Source organism: Mirounga angustirostris, unplaced genomic scaffold (genome assembly GCF_029215605.1).
Source record: "Mirounga angustirostris isolate CCGP_5_RB_7025 unplaced genomic scaffold, mMirAng1.0.hap1 SCAF_5, whole genome shotgun sequence".
NCBI lineage: Eukaryota > Metazoa > Chordata > Mammalia > Carnivora > Phocidae > Mirounga > Mirounga angustirostris.
The window spans coordinates 3,585,193-3,602,767 of NW_026991713.1; the positions used below are offsets into that span (position 1 = coordinate 3,585,193).

At 56.1% G+C, this 17,575-nt stretch overlaps 1 protein-coding gene across 5 annotated transcripts in view; it reads right to left on the bottom strand.

Moving 5' to 3' along the window:
- Positions 1-17,215, bottom strand: part of LOC123843138 (tetratricopeptide repeat protein 38) — a 46,698-nt gene extending 29,483 nt beyond the window's left edge. The window contains exons 1-10 of one of the 5 annotated variants that reach the window (XM_064590483.1): positions 17,099-17,215; positions 16,083-16,160; positions 13,568-13,649; positions 12,087-12,258; positions 10,981-11,154; positions 8,405-8,480; positions 5,628-5,747; positions 3,388-3,447; positions 2,521-2,559; positions 1,046-1,127 (exon numbers count right to left, since the gene is read on the bottom strand). In XM_064590483.1, the coding sequence (XP_064446553.1) occupies positions 1,046-1,127; positions 2,521-2,559; positions 3,388-3,447; positions 5,628-5,747; positions 8,405-8,480; positions 10,981-11,154; positions 12,087-12,258; positions 13,568-13,649; positions 16,083-16,160; positions 17,099-17,131 (916 nt within the window). In that variant the 5' untranslated portion in view covers positions 17,132-17,215. Of the gene's footprint in view, positions 1-1,045; positions 1,128-2,520; positions 2,560-3,387; positions 3,448-5,627; positions 5,748-8,404; positions 8,481-10,980; positions 11,155-12,086; positions 12,259-13,567; positions 13,650-16,004; positions 16,161-17,098 lie in introns of those variants that run through there. The other 4 variants (XM_045872325.3, XM_064590485.1, XM_064590484.1 and 1 more) reach the window with 4 other exon arrangements.
- Positions 17,216-17,575: the final 360 nt, after the last annotated feature.

The following is a 17,575-nucleotide window of genomic DNA, read 5'->3' on the forward strand; positions in this document are numbered from 1 at the left end:
GTTCCAGGCAGCTTTACACTCTGCCTCTGCAGATGGAGGGTTCACTGGGTCTCAGGGTCAACAGGATTCCACCTTTCTTCCAGGCCCCTCAACAAACAGCCCAGCTTTCAATTTTGCAGCCCCACCACTTGAACACCATGAGCTGGCCCAGAAAGTGTGGGCCTCGGCCTACCTGAGCTCAGCCCCACGTCTCAGAGGCAGATGGGAGCCTGCCCGGCCCTGCTCTAGGAGGCTCCCCGCAGACCTGGATAAAAGCCAGACTCTACCTGCCTTTCCGGCTCGTGGGCTCCAGCTGCCCACCTCTCATCCTTGACCACATTGACCCTGTCTTTGGTCACTCGTCCTGTAACAGGCAGCTGGTTTCTGTGTCCTGGGGGCACTGGGCAGGCCGCTCTCTGCACATCACATCCTTTCCCACCTCTGCCTGGCAAAACCCTACACATGCTTCCATGGCTCACGTTTCACCCCCATTGGGAAGCCTTTCTGGAAACAGCTTGCCCTGGCCAGGCCCTCATCCCTACATTGTCCCGCCGACCCAGGGCCTAGAGTGAATACAGGTTTGGCTCTGTTGGGCCTGAGAGAGGGGGAGAACCATCTGGCCCCTGGGCTGCTGGCCGGAAGTACCAGAGCTGTGGTCAACCCGATGCAGGCTACCTGCAGAGCATGGGGTGACAATGTTGAGAAACCTCTCTCTCTCAAATCCCAGGGAGTTGAGAAACGGTCACCTCTTATTCTAGGAAAGGAGGAAGCACCCAGAGCGAGGTGGCCAGGTGTCAGCCGTGCCCTGTAGGGCTGGTGGGCAGGCGGTGGGGATGGCATGGAGCCTAAGCTTACGCACCTGGAGATGATGAGAACTGGAAGAAAGGGGAGTGGAGGCTAGAGCCCACTGGCTTCAGGCTGGCTGAAAGGCAGCTGCAGAGCCGGGACCCAAGGCCACACACAGGCAAGCCGCTCGGGTCTGCGGCAGGGCAATGAGCTCCTTCCCCTCGTTCTGTGGGAGGACAGAGGGCAAAGGAACCCCAGGGGAGTGCACAGGTCGGGCTACCTTCCATCTGCAGCCGGTAGAGCATGGAGCAGCTGTCCACCACATCCAGCATCGCTCCGCTGGCCTTCAAGCTGGGGAGGACCTGGAAGACAAGGGTGGGCGGGCGCAAGAGGGGCCTCAGGGAGGGGCCACGTGTGGGGCCTGCACAGAGTCAGTCTCAGCCAGCAGGATCCACAGCCATCGCCCCTCCACCTCCACTTCCAGGCCCTTCCCGTCACCCAGGTCTCTGGCCACACCAGACGCCAGACCCGAGGAAAGAGCCCCAGCCTTGAGCACAGGCCGGGCGCAGGCACCTGTCACTGCGCCCCCGCCCCGACCGCGGCCTCAGACCACGCTGGGGGGAGGCCATGGCGCCGGCTCCTGGTTCTGCATTTGGCTGGCCTATCCCTCATGGCACTGGGGGAACCGTCCTTCTTTGTCACCCCACAATCCTGACAGAACTCGAAGTGTTTTCCTGGGGTTTAGAGCCCGGGGCCCCAAGTATTTTTGTGATCCTCGGCCTTCTATTACAAAGCATGCCCGGGGGCTCCCAGGAGCTGTGAATCAGGCTCCTTTTCTCTTAAAAGCTGCCTGGAGGGACGCCTGGGTGGCTCAGTCGGTTAAGCGTCTGCCTTCGGCTCAGGTCATGATCCCAGGGTCCTGGGATCGAGTCCCGCATCGGGCTCCCTGCTCCGCGGGGAGCCTGCTTCTCCCTCTGCCTCTGTCTCTCTCTCTGTCTCTCATGAATGAATAAATAAAATCTTTAAAAAAAAAAAAAAGCTGCCTGGAGGCTGGAGGAGGGGGAAAGGGAGTCGTGTTCAGTGGGCGTGGGGCTGCAGTCTGTTCCGGAGACAGACTGTGGGGATGGTGAGGGGCCTCAGTGCCACGGAACCCTCCACTCAAAAATGGTCACAGTGCAAATGTGTGTTTTACTAAAATTAAAAAAAAAAAAAAAATTCCTGTGGGCAGATCAGTGGTTCTACCAAAGAAGAGCCATCTAAAATGACTGGACAAGGGGTGCCTGGGTGGCTCAGTTGTTAAGCGTCTGCCTTCGGCTCAGGTCATGATCCCAGGGTCCTGGGATCAAGCCCCACATCAGGGTCCCTGCTCAGCGGGGAGCCTGCTTCTCCCTCTCCCACTCCCTCTGCTTCTGTTCGTTCCTTCTCTCACTGTGTCTTTCTTTGTCAAATAAATAAAATCTTAAAAAACAAAATAAAATAAAATGACTAGACAAAAGTCGGGGATTTCAGAAAGGACCGACTTAGATGTGTCATCCTACGGGCGCCCACACTGAACAGTCACTGAGTGTCCTCACTCCATCCCAGTTACACCACCACTTGGGGCAAGAAAGAACCCCACGGGGCCTTACACAAGAAGGGAGTTCTTGCTCCAGCTGTTGTTTCTGGCTGAGACGATACTGACGGGCTCAGGTATGTGCGAGAGACTAAAAGGCCAACGTTTGCAATCAACCGAATTGGGTGCCAAAGTAGACTTACGTGGTTATCGTAAATGGTCAAGGCGGCCTCGTATTCGCCCTGGAAGAATCAAGTTCCCGTGATCAACATGTGGCAAAGGTCAAAGGTAACACTGAGAAATGAGCTGAAAAGCCAATCCCCAGCCCCAGCCCCACCCCCAGCACCCTCCACGGGGGATGGGGGGTGCCCCCTGGAGGCTCTTAGGATGGCCCAGCAGAAGCTCCTGTGTTCTGGGAGAGGCAGCGCTGGCCCCTGCTACCCAAGGGACAGTTTCTGTTGAGGCATGAATTTCCCCATCGTGCTTGTCAAACAGTTACAAGCTTTCTCATGTATTTCTTCTAGTCTTTCTTCCCTCTATTTTGCCTATGGTACATTCAGTGGGGACCATTGCTTTCCTCCAGACCTTGATCACAGTAGGCCCTCACCTTCCAAGCATCTCTCTTGGGACTTTTGGGGAGCTTCTAGATTTTCTCTATGATTAAGCACCATTGCAAGAAGCTCCCTTATAAATGGGACCCTGAGGCAGAATCACTGGGGTCAAGGGTGCTCCCCCCACCCTCGCTTCCACTGGGACGAAGCCTTTGGAGTGTCTCATGGCTCCTTCGGGTACAATCTGGGGGGTAGGGCCATTCACTCCAGCAGCAGAGGACGCTCAGTGTAACTTGTCTCCAGAGATGGTATACAAGATGGGATTTTCATGTCCAGACAGTGAAAAATGCCTAACGTAGTTTAAGCCTGAAAAGCTATTTGAAAACATGAATGCTCCATTACATCCAGACACTATTTAAATGTGCAAACACAAAATATTATCCCCAGAATATAGTGAAAGGTAGAAAGAGATTTATTTCGTTGGCCATCTATACAGGATAAGACAGCTGGCCATCTTACCTTTTCAATCAGATACAGAGCCCAGTGCCAATAATTATGACAAGCAAGCATATCAGAGTCCTGGGGAAAGAACGAGAGAATTAGAGAAAAATCTGACAACCTGTGGGACAGGGTTTTGTGACAGGGCGGAGGCCCTCCACCCCTCTTTGAGTGCAGGAAACATTGCCTGGGCCAGCTCTGAGGAACGGTGACTGGGGACTTGTCAGCCCCGCAGCTAGAGTGGGAGGAGCAGGGCCGACATCGAGGCCACCCCCTCCTCAAGCCTCAAGCCCTCCTTATGCATGGAGTAGAGAAAACGGGTGATAAATCCATCCCACAAACGGATGCAGAGGCCCACTGGGGGTGCAAATCCCAAGAAAGCCGTGAGGATCGATGAGCCCAGGGCTGGACTCCCCACAGCTACTGGGGAAGCCCACAGATAAGGGGGGCGGGGTTGACATCTGGACAGTTACTACTGGCACTCTTCAGGCCCGGTCGTGAATGCTAGCCCTTCCTTCTGTGAGGTTACTACAAACGCTCCCTCCTCTGCCTGGGCACTACCTTCCATTTCTTGGAAAAAGGAACTGACAATACCTCCTCGCTGACCCACATCCACCTTGCACCTGTGTTTAAGGACGCCCCTCTTCCTCACAGGCCCCAGCAGGCCTCAGTGTCTTTGCTCAATCTGGGATACCCTCCACCTCCCCACCATTCACCTGGGAAACCCTTACCATCCTTCGATAATCAGCTCAGGGGTTGCCTCCTCCAGGAAGCCTTCCCTGACCAAGCCCCCTCAAGTCCAATGGGATTGAATGCCTCCTTGGAGTTTCCACATCCCTGAGAGTGCCCCTATCATGGTGTGGTTCATGGGCTGCTGGGAAGCTGCTCACTCCACTTGACCAGGCCTTTTGAGGACAGAGAAGTCTGGACTGGACTCTCATGGGGTCCGTAGGGTGGGATCTTGACTGAACTCCAGTCTGGGGCAGGAGCAGGAGGAAAGGGAGCCCCAGGTCACACTGTCTACTCTAGGGCTGTCCTGTCAGGGGACAGATGGCAGGGGACAGATGCAAACATCAGGGGGTTAGTGCCCTTTGGGAGATGAGCTGGCCAGCCTGGGCTGCCTCATTTTGCACATGTCTGGAACCAACACCAATGGGAACTCATTTGGGGCCAAGGACTTCACAGTTATTACAACAGCAGGTGTACCGATGAAGAAACGAGGCTCAGAGGAATCGCTTTCTTGCCCCAGGGTCCAGCCAGGCCTCCAACACCCAGTAAAATCACAGCATCTGAGTGAGGGATGTGAATGGAACACACTGGAAGGCCCTGGCCAGGCCTTCCTTGGCCTCCCTCCGGTCTGCCTGGGCAAGCCCCCGGCTCTCTGCCAGGAGGGCGGCCACACGGTTGTGCCCCAAACCCCAGACTCAGTGTTCTCACAAGAGCTAGCCCTGTTCTGCCTGGGGGAGCCTGAGGGCAGGGCTCCACCCCGAGCTCTGGCTCAGGCTGCCCCAGTGCCTCTCCCATCCCCAGTGTTTGTGGATCCTCAGAAAGATCTGGGACCTCACGGGATCACAGTTCTCAAATGCTGTCTCACACCTGTTCATCTGCTCTACCTCATTCCACTCCCACTTCCCACTGGGATGTCGGAGGCCAGGGGGCAGCTCAGAAGGATGCAGGGGCTGTACCATTCCCCACCTGCTCCCTGCCGGATTCCTGGTCTCTTCATGGTTCCCTCGAGCACTGAGCATCTGCTGCTCGGTGCCAGGCAGAGACTCACCACCTTGGCCAGCAGGACCTTGGGAAGCCCACCATGGCACAGAGAAGGGCAGGGCAGCAGACCACACCTGGACGGGTGGCCAGGCTGGGTGCCAGAGATAAGCCTGGGGGCAAGCAATGCACACAGAGGAAAGAGGGCTCCCTGGTGCTGCTGTTCCCCAGGAGTCAGCTGAGCCAGTTGGCAGCTCAGGGCCCTCCAGGTTCTCACTGGGGCCAGGCTCTTGTGCCCCTGGTAATTTTCTGTTCCGTTCCTTTACACCAAATGCCCCAGCCCAAAACCTATTCTAGAATCACCTGCAAAACACTGGCAGGTTTGGGGGAGCCATGTGGCTCCCAGGGGACTCCGTGGCTTGACAGAAACTCCTCTGAGCAGAATTTTCCCTGAGCTAAGCTGCACCCCGGAACTGCTGTCTAAAAGCCTCGGCTTAACTCAAGGGGGATGCACGGGATTTTCTAGGCAGATGACCCGTGGACAAAAATCGTACCTTCCAGTGGGTTTCTGAGTGCTGCATGAACTCCAATCCATCCTTGATTTCTGCTTTCATCTCATGAATGTGGGCAATGGTGTGCACTGACCAGGCGTCCGTGGGGTTAATAGATAAAGCCTACACGGGGAGGGAGTGGAAGACGATTGGAGATAATGTGGATTAGTCAGGCCGCCTGGTGGCGAGGCATCTCCAAGTGACACAGGGACGAGGGGCCTGCGTTGGATGGGCGAGTGTGCGGCTAATGTAAGTATGGACACTGGGATAATGATCCCCAAGTCCAGCTCCGCTGACCATCTACACGCTGCTCCCAGTGAGGATATCGCTGCCCATTTCAAAGGTGAGAGACTGAGCTCAGGGAGGCTGGCTGACTGGCTCAAGACCACAGCTGGGTCTTTCCAAGGCCAGGACTCATCCTCAGGGCCCTGCGGGCTCCTGCACACGACTGAGTCACCTGCAGCATGCCAACCAGCCTCTCTGGGCCTGTTTCCCCCCTGGTGAGAAGTAACGCCGCCCTCCTCCCGGGCCGCTGTGGAGGTGAGGTGGACTTGGAGTGTCTGAATGCTGAGCCGACCACCCCGGGCTCCGCGGGCTCCTGGCAGCCCCTCACGGATGACCACACGCCCGTGAATGGCCTTCTGGGCTCATTCTGATGTTCTTACTATTCATAAGAACAGGCCCTCACATGAGCAGTGAGCTTGGCAGTGACCCGCAAGGCAGGCGGGACACAAGGTGGGATTCCTACCCCACTGTAGTTTTCTTCTTCTCCTCCTGTGTTCAGCTCATGTGTCCTGGGCACCTCTCAAGTGCCAGGCACAGACCAGCAGGCTGAGGCTCAAAGCGGCCCAGCGGACAATCCACAGGAGCCCACCAGCTCACGACCCCCCCAACCCCCCCCCCCGGCTTGCACAAGCCTGCCCAAGCAACATGGGGACGCTGTGAGAAACGGGGCATCCCGAGAAGGGATCCACTAACTGTGCTGGTCTGGTGCAGGGTGGAGGCGAGGGGTGCAGCTCAGGGCAGGGAGCAGGTGCAGCTACCAAGACGAAGGGCCCACGCTCTATGAGGGGCTCCGGACCAGCTTGCTCCTGTCTCCTGGGAGTCAGAGTCATGAGGCCCGGCACGACCGCCCAGCGGGTCCCCCCAGCCTTTGCCCCCGGGCCTGCCCCGCCCACCTCCGCCCTAAGCCTCAGCCTATCCAGTGGCTCCACGCTTCCTGAGAGCGGAGGCGGGGCTGACCCCTGCCCGCGGCCCTTTGCTCTTCCTGCCCCTAGGGTTTGGCTTGCAGATGCTAGGCCCACCCCTCCCGCGCACCCATCACCACCGCTAGGCCTCTCCAGACTCCAGCGGGGCCGGGTGCAGCGCACCCTCGCCCTCCTGGAGACCTGGCGGTCACTGGCACTGTGGGGCCCTGCTCAGTAATCACCTCTGGTGTCCTGGCCTCAAAACCCTGGCGTCAGGGTCAGAGCGTGGCGCCTGCAGGAGGGGGTGCAGCAGGAGAACGGGCATGGAGGGCGCAGAGAGGGGCTCCCCATGCACTACTTCCTGTTCCCAGTGGCGCGTAAGCCTGCACCTTTTGTCCGCCCTCCAGCTTCTCGAACCATCCTGCCAGCCCTTGGGTGCCCAGAAGGACACCATCCAGCAAAGGGGTCCAGCTGCCATGGTCTCCGGGGCACCTTCCTGTGGCTGAGCCCCTGGACAGTGTGGCCTGCTCACCCAGGCCATGGAGCCCAGAAGCCATGAAGCATGGAACCATCACCCTGCACTCAAGTCTGGGCTCCATCTCTATAACCAGAACAGATTTCAGAAACCTCATGGCCCTTGGGCCCCCAGAGGGTGCTGGCTGCCTCCTGGGGAGGGGTACTGGAGGCCAACTAGGGCAGCGTCTCGGGGGAGGAACACTGGCTGGGATGCTGGGAAGCCGGGTCTGGTCCAGGCAGCCTAAAGGACGGTGGTCCGGTCAGGTGGCCCGGCCGAGCACCAGCTCTGCCCTCCCTGAGCTGCATGGACTTGAACAGGCTCCGGCCTTGGCCTCTCTCTGAGCCGTGACCACCTCATCGGGACAACGAGGAGATTAGTGCTCGTGGTAGAGGGAATGAGCAGATCAGAGTGGGTGTATATCAAGTGTCGGCACCCAGCCAGGCACAGGAGTGCGTGACAGCCCCTCCCCCGGCCTCAGTTTCCACTCCTATGAGGACACCGCATGCCCAAGTCCACCGCCGTGGCCTGCTGCTTGGTCCTGGGCCCCTGGTGAGGGGTGCCCACCATGCGCCTGGGTACCAGCCAGCCCACCAGGCGAGCATGGCCGGACAGCCCTGGGCTGCCAGGAAGCACTTAGCAAAACCACACTGCTCGGCGGCACCTTTCACTGGGGTTCCCTCCCTCTGGAAGGAGGCAGAGGTCCAGGGAAGGGCTGGCTGGCAGGAGCCCAGCCCCCAGGTCGGGGCACTCCCGGAAGCAGCCTTTGTTTGCAATCATGGGGCAGCTCCCTGAAGCTCTGGACTGAGACAGACAGAGCTGGGGGAGCCTGGAGCTGCCTCCCGTGCGGCCCGGAGGGAGAGGTGAACATAGCCTCCCTGGGTCTCATTCACCTTCCCAGCCTGCAGAGGCAGTTTGCGGAGGGAGCCCTGCAGATTGCGGGAGGGGAGGCTGCTTTCGCTGCTAATGTGAGTCCTCCCGGTGTGTCTGTGGACAGGGAGAGCAATGGGGGGCCGTGTGCTCTGGCCCCACCCGACGCCCCTCCCTAGGGGTCAGCCCCCGGGCAAGGGCCCTCTCACCTCTTTGGCCAGCTTCTCTGCCTTATCGTAGAAGTTGGTTTCCATCAATCCAAAAGAATAGATGCCTTTCACGTAGCTGAAAACAGAGGAAACAAGTCTTCAGGAAAAGTGGGCTGTTCAACCCTCGGTACAGACAAACTGTGTCCCCCCAAATGATGCTTGCACATACGCCCTAATTTGGAATTAGGGTGTTTGCAGATGATGCAGTCCAGATGAAGTCCTACGGGGTGAGGGCGGGCCTGCAATCCAATGACCGGTGTCCTTACAAGAGAAAGGGGAGGTGGGCTTGGACACACACACACACACACACACACACACACACACACACATGATGGAGCCACATGAACACAGGCAGACGCTAGGGTGGTGCAGCTCCAGGCCAAGGAGCGCCAAGGACTGCCAGTTACCGCCAAGAAGCTAAGGAGAGGCGAGGGAGGGTTCTCCCTTAGAGCCCTCAGGGGGAGCACAGCCCTGCTGATGCCTTCATTTCTGCCTTGTGGCCTCCAGAACTCTGAAAGTATGAATGTCCGTGCCGGGCACCACCCCAAGCACTATGCTTCCTAGCAGCTGGATGCTCAGGCTGGTGAGGAGCATTGTGACCTTCATCGTCGGCACAATCGTCCGACCCCCAAACCCTGTCTCTAGAGCGGGCCCCTCTGCGATTCGCACCCTACCCCCATCAACACACTGCCTCCCCTGAGGATGCCGGGGCCCTCTCTTTCCTGTCCGGCTGGGGGCACCCACCTAGGAGCACAGCCCAGGACACCTCCCTGGGAAGCACCGGGGAGTGCAGGCTGGTGGGGGCTTCTCTACGTGGCAGCTCTGTGCCCACCCCCAGCCCGGCCTGACCTGCACTCAGTGGACAGTTCCTCCCCAGACCCCAGCTCCTAGAGGCCGGGACCCCGTCTGTCCAGCTCCTCTTGGCCCGGGCACAGCCCTGGATGAGCCTGAAGACACTTCACTGAATAAATGCACACTACGACTTCTCAGCTGTAATCGCTGGCATGGAGTACCGGGCTGAAAGAGGCATTCTTTCCTGTGGTTTTGTGGGATTATGGGAAAACATGATAAAGCATGGAGTTCCTATTTGTGACTCAGATGTTATCTTTACTACCATGCATACAAAGTCTAGCTCTCATTATTCATAGAAGCCACGTCCTAACACACTGGCTTCCAGACTTTTCTTTCAAATATTTCTCTTAAATATTCAAATATTTCTCTTGAATATTTAAATGTTTCTTTTAAATATTTATTGAGGTCATCTCACCTTCAACTTTACGCATATATGGAACGCTCAGGGTTTACCCAGTACTCTTAGGCTCTTGCGATGATATAATCTTACCAACGTGGCTGGGCTATGGTACCCAGGTGTTCGGCCAGACACTATCTAGATGCTTTCATGAAGGTATTTTTCAGGTGCGATTAACATTTAAATCTATAGACTCTGAGTAAAGTACATTACCCTCCGTAATATGGGTGGGCCTCATCCAATCCGTTGAAGACATAAGAGAAAGGAGTGAGGTCCCCAGAAGAAGGAATTCTGCCTCCAGATTGCAACACAGAAACACTACCTGACTCCCCAGACTGCTGGCCCGGCCTGTGGATTTCAGACTTCCTTGCCAATCCCTGTAACTTCATGAGCCAATTCCTTAAAATCAATAATCTCCCCCCATATATATCTGTAAATGATACAGCCATAGATATTCATACTCTCTTGGTTCTGTTTCTACAAAGAACCCTGACTAACACAGCTCTCCAAACCATGAGTCCGTCTGACCTTCACAACCATCCTGTGATTTTTTTTTTTAAAGATTTTATTTATTTACTTGAGAGAGAGGTCACGAGCAGTGGGGAGGGGTAGAAGGAGAAGCAGGCTCCCTGCTGAGCAGGGAGCCCGATGCAAGGCTCCATCCCAGGACCCTGGGACCATGACCTGCCTGAGCCAAAGGCGGATGCTTCACCGACTGAGCCACCCAGGTGCCCCCATCCTGTGATTAGACATGATGGAGGCCATTCTGTGTGGAGGTCACTAGGGCCGCTCAGTACTCCAGGCCTCCCTCTCTTCCCGAGCACAGAGCAGAGATGCACTTCCTGGCCTCCCGTGGGTGGGGGACCAGATCCAACCAATGGCTTGGGAGTGGTAGAGCACATCCCTTCCTCTCTGAGTCCTGCCACTGTGAGTCCCCCAGGGGTGCTCTCTTCTCTTCCTCAGTGACCTGCTAGATCCTCTGGGTCCCTGATGTGGGACGGAGACAATAAGAAGGGTGCAGAGCCCTCAGCCCTTCCTTAACAGGTGTGTAGTATGTGTAAGAAATGAGCCTTTGAAGAATCAGATCTAGAGGATGTTTGTTACCACAGCAAAAACTACCCTGGGCTGACCGATACACATGGTACTGTCTCACTCACAAGATGGGATGGGATGAAAAGCAAACAGAGACCTCTTTTCACTTGCAAGCACTAGAAGAATAGCCACAGCAGACTCAGTATTTCTGGGCAGGGCCAGGACAGGTGCCATGTTTTCAGGGCACAGGAGAGAGAAGAAAAAAGAAACAATGTGATTTCCAACTGGCACATACCTGCTCAGGGGGATGCTGGGTGTCCAGAAGGGGTAAATTCGAGCCACAGAATCTCGCATCTGTTCCTGGTAGCCCAGGTAAAAATAGGCATCGTGGGAAAATTTTAGGGCTAACATGTCTGTTGGGTGGTCGCAGAGAATCTGTTCCCATAGTTCACAGGCTCTGGAAAAGTTCCTGAAAGCCAAAGAGAGATTTCTCAGCCACTGAACATGTAGTTCATCCACATGAGATGTGCCAAAATCTCGCTTCTTGCCAGAGTCTGAACTGGTTCAATAGAAATATATATAATATATAAAGAGGGGAGGGGAGAGGGAGGGAGGGAGAGAGAGACAGAGAGAGAGGGGGGAGAGAGAAGGAGAGAGAACTTATTTTATACACACCCACACACACAAGTTTCTATGTTAGGTTGTGGCTCAGAAAATTGAAAAACCAGTGAGATGCTTTACTCTGGAATTCAAACAAACCAAAAAACTGGCTTAACAAGTTGCCAAAGGCAATTTCCCTGAGCTGGTGAGCCAGCTACGTGAAGTCTGTAGTGGGAGAAGCCCACCCCGGGCTGACCCCGGGCACCGACCCAGCAGGAAGGACCAGGCACAACTTGGTTACTGCACCATCCGCTCAGGTCACCTAGCCGTGCAGGGCATCTCCCCTGCCTGAGCAGATGTAGGGGCTGTCCCAGAGAGGGGCTCCAGGACCACGACACACACGGGGGGGGACAGCTGTGGGGACAATGGAGGCAGGAGACAACCTGGAAGGCTATGAGCAGATGCTCACGAGGGTGTGTTAGGGCAACGAGCATAGGGTGAGTGCTTTCTTCTCTCTTCTTTTATGTATTTCTGTAACGTGGTCCTATTATTTCTGTAACAAACATAATAACTGATTCAGTTAAAGAAATAAAGTAAGTTGCTTTGAATGCTAGATTGGAAATCCTAGCCGACTGTCTCCCCATTTCTGCAGCCAGGTGGAGACAAAGCAGCAGGCAGGGAAACGGCCCTGGGAGGCAGGGCGAGAAGCACCCCAAGTCCCCCTTCCCAAGGGTGTTGGGCAGTCCGTGGCATTGCCCCGCGCGCTCTCAGGGTGCCAGCCCTGGCCGGGGAGGCCCTCACCCCTTGGCAAAGGTCTCCACTGCAGACACGTGCAGCCGCTCCCGCTGTGTCAGGGGCTGTGTTTGGGAAACCTCCACCATAGTCTTCACGGCCAAGTCCAGCTCCCCGTCCAGCCTCACAGAGCTCCCAGTGCCGATCAGCACGAGGCCATTGGAGATGGCGTGACCCAGCGCTGGTGAAAGGTTGGAGAGCAACTGGTGATTCAGACAGCCCCGCCCAGCCTGGCCAGCCTCGCCAGCCCAGCCAACCCGGCCAGCCGGGCCAGAGTGTGAAATAAATGCCCCCCCCGAGGAGGGCCAAGCCAGGTGGCTGGTGCGCTGTGCGCCGGGCCCCCAAGACAGTCCAGGGCTCAGCTGGGACCCTCACCACGCACGTGAAGGAGCAGCAATCCCCAAAGAATTCTGCACCTCCGCCAATGTTTTTCTAACAAGGACGCTGTGGTGAGTGCCAGTGTCTGGAGCATGTTCTCCCCCGCCCCTACTGGGTGAACTGTTTAGGGCCCTCCACCCCTAATTTCCCTCATCAGCCGACACTCACTACCACCCACACAGAGACTCCAGGGAAGTGCTCAGCAGATGAACCAGTGCAGGGGGCTGGTCTCTGGAGCACGGTGGGTCTGAGCCACTCTCCTGCACGGACAGCTTGTGGGTGGGGTGGGGGGGATGGGAGGGTATGCCTGGGGCCCTTGTAGCAACCTTGCTGGCAGGTCTGCGGAACCCCCAGGCCCTACTTGAGCTTCCTAGCCCCCAGCCTGACAGAGGTAAGGTGTCTGCTGGCATTTAGAACTCTGTCACTGGCCCAGGCCTGAGACCGAGGACCCAGCTGTAGTGTAGTTTTGGGACCACCCATGTGGCCCCTGCTTCTATCCTGGGGCCTGAGGTCTGCTCAGCACGCCTGAGCCCACTCCCGGCTCCTGGTCCCCTATAGACTGGGCTCAGCTTCCTTCTTCCCCCATTCTGTGCACCCTGTCCTCAGCAGGTTCCAGAATGCACTGGGCTGACCTCCCTATGCCTCCGTGGCTTCTCTGTGACGCCGGCCTGTCACTAGGCCTCCGTGGCTAAGGCCTCACCAGTGTCCTGACAGGCTGTGGTAGCCACCTCTTGGGTTCCAGAGGCAGATCCAGGATACAGAAAGCCTTATGTGATCCCAGCCACCCAACTACCAGCTGGGTGATTTTGGATGCATTTCTCATTCCCTCTCCTCCTCTGAGAAATGAGATCAGTGTCTTCCATGCAGAATTGACAAACAATGAGGGAAAAAATTAGGAAGATGCCTTCTGTGGAACCCAGCATCTCTATGAAAGCAGCTGTTACTCCAAGCCCAATAGCGGCTGTTGCCTTCCCGCCCTCCCTCCGCGCAAAGGCCAGCCCAATCGCTGCCACCAGTCTGCCCTTCCCGTACTAGCTGAGTCTCGAAGTCAGGGAACCAGAAAGGTGCTGGACACACAAGATGGGGCTCAACTCAGGGACAGCATCACTCACCGAAGGTTGGATCTGCAGCTTTGAGCTTTGACAGGCAGCCCTCAATGCCACCAAGACTTTTGTCGTTGGTCCATTTTACATACTGAAATAGAAAAAGCAAAACAAAGTTGTCCCCAGGGAGCCCTTAGTTTGTGCTGAGGAAGGCATATGTCTCAATCTGGATTTCCTCTCTAGAGAATTCAGTATTTCAGTCTGGACTCCGAAGGACCACACCTAGGTTGGTCTCGTGTGAAGACTGAACACTCATAACTGAAGGCACGTTTTCTTTTTTCTTTTTTAAGATTTTATTTATTTATTTGATAGAGAGAGACACAGCGAGAGAGGGAACACAAGCACGGGGCATGGGAGAGGGAGAAGCAGGCCTCCCGCTGAGCAGGGAGCCCGATTCGGGGCTCAATCCCAGGACCCCAGGATCATGGCCTCAGCCGAAGGCAGACGCTCAATGACTGAGCCACCCAGGCGCCCCTGAAGGCACGTTTTCTAGAGCTGATCAGGTCACCATTTTCAGAAAATAAACATCTAAAGGAAGCTTCTTTCTGACAGTTGACCTTCCCAGAACATCGGCTTCTTTAGCCGTAAGACGGGCCTTGAAATCAGGCACCACAGTGGGAACCTTCCTACTTTTTATTCATTCCTTCCAAAAAAGAACTTTACTAAACATTTTTTTAAGATTTTATTTATTTATTTATTAGAGAGAGAGAGGGAGAGAAACAGCATGAGAGGGGATAGGGTCAGAGGGAGAAGCAGGCTCCCCGCTGAGCCGGGAACCCGATGTGGGACTCGATCCCAGGACTCCGGGATCATGACCTGAGCCGAAGGCAGTCGCTTAACCAACTGAGCCACCCAGGCGCCCTTTACTAAACATTTTTGACAAAAAGTTAGGAAGAGACATGAAAGCCCAATGATCAAACTTAATCTCACCCCATTGCCATTTTTGACAATTTGGTAGATCTGTTTCTAATCCTTTTTTCAAAAATGCTTATTTTGGGGGACACCTGGGTAGCTCAGTCGGTGAAGCATCTGACTCTTGATCTCAGCTCAGGTGTTGATCTCAGGGTCATGAGTTCGGGCCCCGCGTTAGGCAATAGGAAAATAAACAAAATAAAAATAAATAAAAATGCTCATTTTTAAAAAAATCCTAAAACCATAATAATGCACTGGATTTTAAAATGTGTCTTATCAGATGTCTAACCTACATCTACACAGAACTAGCAGAGTGTGTTTTACTAAGACACAGGGGAGGCGGTGCAGAGATTCAGAGGTCCTACGCTCTAACACAGAGCAGCACAGAGATGCTGATCCATGGGACAGGCCGTGCGGGGGTGGGGGTGGACCATGCTACGTTGAGGAACTGGGCTGTGTAAAAATCAAGGGCTCTACCAAGGCCAAAACGTGCAGGAAGAGCACAAACAGAGCTCACATGCACACAGTAGAGTCCTTTGGCAAGCTAACAGAATTTCACTGGCTGTTTCTTCTACTTAGGTTTCTAGAAGGCTTTTTGGTCCTTATGCTGTGTGGATAGAGTTAGCAGGCAATGTTCTCATTGCTCATGATAAAGACCAGCTCTGGGGTTTTCCATCGGCATACACAGACCAGGTACATCCTGCTCCTGCTCTACCTGAGTGCATGAGCCAGCTCAGCTCCCTGGGCCTCAGTTTCCCCACCTGTCAAACAGATTTGTTGGACTCCACCTCTGAGACCCTCCCAGTTCTAAAAGTATAGGCTCCTTCATTTGTGTTAGAAATTGCTGGTAACATGGTGGAGGGTCTTGGAACAGCCAAGGTGAGAGCAATATCTTCAAAGATTAGCTCCAGGACAGGGCCCCAGGCCCGCAGTGGAGGGGGCCCATATCAAACCCTCAGCAGGCCACAGGGGGATGCCTAGGGAGGAGGGTCAGCATCCTCATCAACATCCCATGGCTGTCGGCCGGCCACTGGGGGCGCCTCTCAGCTGTGCCATGGGTTGGCAAAAATGCTTCCAACCCCAGGGCCCAGAGAACATAAATCCCACTGTAAGCGGTTGCTAAATTCACCGTGAAATTGAAAACAGCATCCACCACTTTCCAAGCTCTTGGCTGTGGGGTTTCAAAGCATGACGAAGCATGTTTGTGTCCCCAGGATGCCCTACTGTACCCAAGTCGACCGGGAGATTTGGTAGCCACGGGGCCGGTGGGCTTCACTGCTTATAAAGCCGGAGTGCCGATAAAGGTGTAGAGCTTTAGAAGCTTCTAGTATGTGCCTGCTCGTGGTCATCACTCAGCAACGTTGCGTGGAGAGTACGTCAGATGATACATGCGTCTGGCTAGAAATGGAAGCCAGCCGTGTTAGACGGGAGTTCAGAGCAGAGCTGCACGCTTGCGTAAGTACCGTTTATTTTGTGGCATAAATAAATGTAGCTGCTGGATAGGCCGGAACATTAAACATGAAAGATCTATTACCTAAAAGCCTTCAAGAATTTTAAACACTGCACCACGGGCCTTCAGATCAGAGACCACCACACTGCTCGGTAGGCGCACCTGGGTCAGGGTAACATCAAACAGCTTGCAGGCCTCGTTGCTTGTGGTTGAGAGTGGGAGCCCTGCATCCTTCCAGGCCTACACACAGCGAGAAAGAACATCCATGTAACCCTCCAAACGTAAAGATAAACCCCAACCCCCAAGCCCGGAAGATCTCCAAATGCAGGAGATTATCACCCGGTTTGGGTTTCCATAAGCCCCAGCCTTGAGGGCATGGACTCTCAGATTTCATAGAGCGGTGCAGAGCACATGAGGCTGAGCCCTGGGTGGGAGAGCCTGATGTAAATCCCAGGGGTCTCTAAGTAGCTGTGTGCCTCCCAGCAACATCCTCTGTCAGGCCCTTGGCTGGCCCCACATGGGGCTCCAGAGGATGTATGGGGCAACTGTGAAGTGTCTGCCAGGGGAGCAAACATACGGTACCGGGAAGCCCCTGAGAAGGCTTGACAGAGGTCTGGGAGGGCAGAAAAGGGGTATAGCGTTAGCGCGCGTGGTGAGCAGGGTGGTCTTTCCATCTAGCTGGCAAGGCTATCTGCCAACCACCAAAACAACTCCTCTCCTCCCTCAGCTTCATCAGACGACTCAGACCTGTTAACCCTTAGGGCTGCCTTTGGTGTCCTACCACGGCCTGTGACTCCCCTGGGAGAGGAAATGTCCTCTACTCCCCCAGCACCGATTGCCTATTGCATGCCTGGGGGGCAAGTCCCCTGAACTCCAACTTCCTCCTCTGCAAAAGGGGTTCGGTCTTGGGACCTGGAGGGTCCCAAGCAAGCAGACGTCCCCGCTGTGCCATGCCAGGGCTAATGCTTTTTAGGTCCCGGGGTCTCCGCGGGGCCTAGAAACGCGGCCGGGGTCCCACGGGAGGGTGCTCTGGTCCCTCCCTGCACCCAGGACGCACGCCAGGACCTCACGGCCGGTTCCCCGGCTGACCTCGGGTCCCGCGCAGGTCGGTTCTTGTGCCACCGCGGGCGCCAGGCCATCCCGGGGCCGTGGGCCGGCCGGCTTCTGACTCCACGTACCTGGCAGTCGCGCAGCGAGGCGGGAGCAGCCATGGTGGCGCGAGGCTGGCGGGAGGGTATGGAGTCCAGGCACCGCCCCAGCCTTCCGTGTGGGGGCGGGGGACGGACACCGCGGGGCGGAGCGGCCGCGCTCCCCCGCTCGCTCACTGGTCAGCTGCGCCGGCCCCGCCCCGGGGCGCTCCGAGGGGGGCCGCGCCAGCCGGGCCGGGGTTGGGCTGAAAGGGGTACGCTGCGGGGGGAGCCTTGCGGGGCACACCTGCCTCCCCCATCAGACACGGAGCCTGGGCGGCAGGGCCTGAGGGCGGTCCGTCCCAACTCCTTGCCCACCCCCGCCAGGGGGCTCTTCCCTGCTGGGGACTCTGTTGGGGACGCAGCTGCAGAGTCCCTTGGGAGGCAGGGGACCCCCCCCCCCCAGGGCAGCGGTCACTTTCAAGCTCTTCGGAGTCCCATATTAAGCCTTGCGCGGGTACGTGCCTA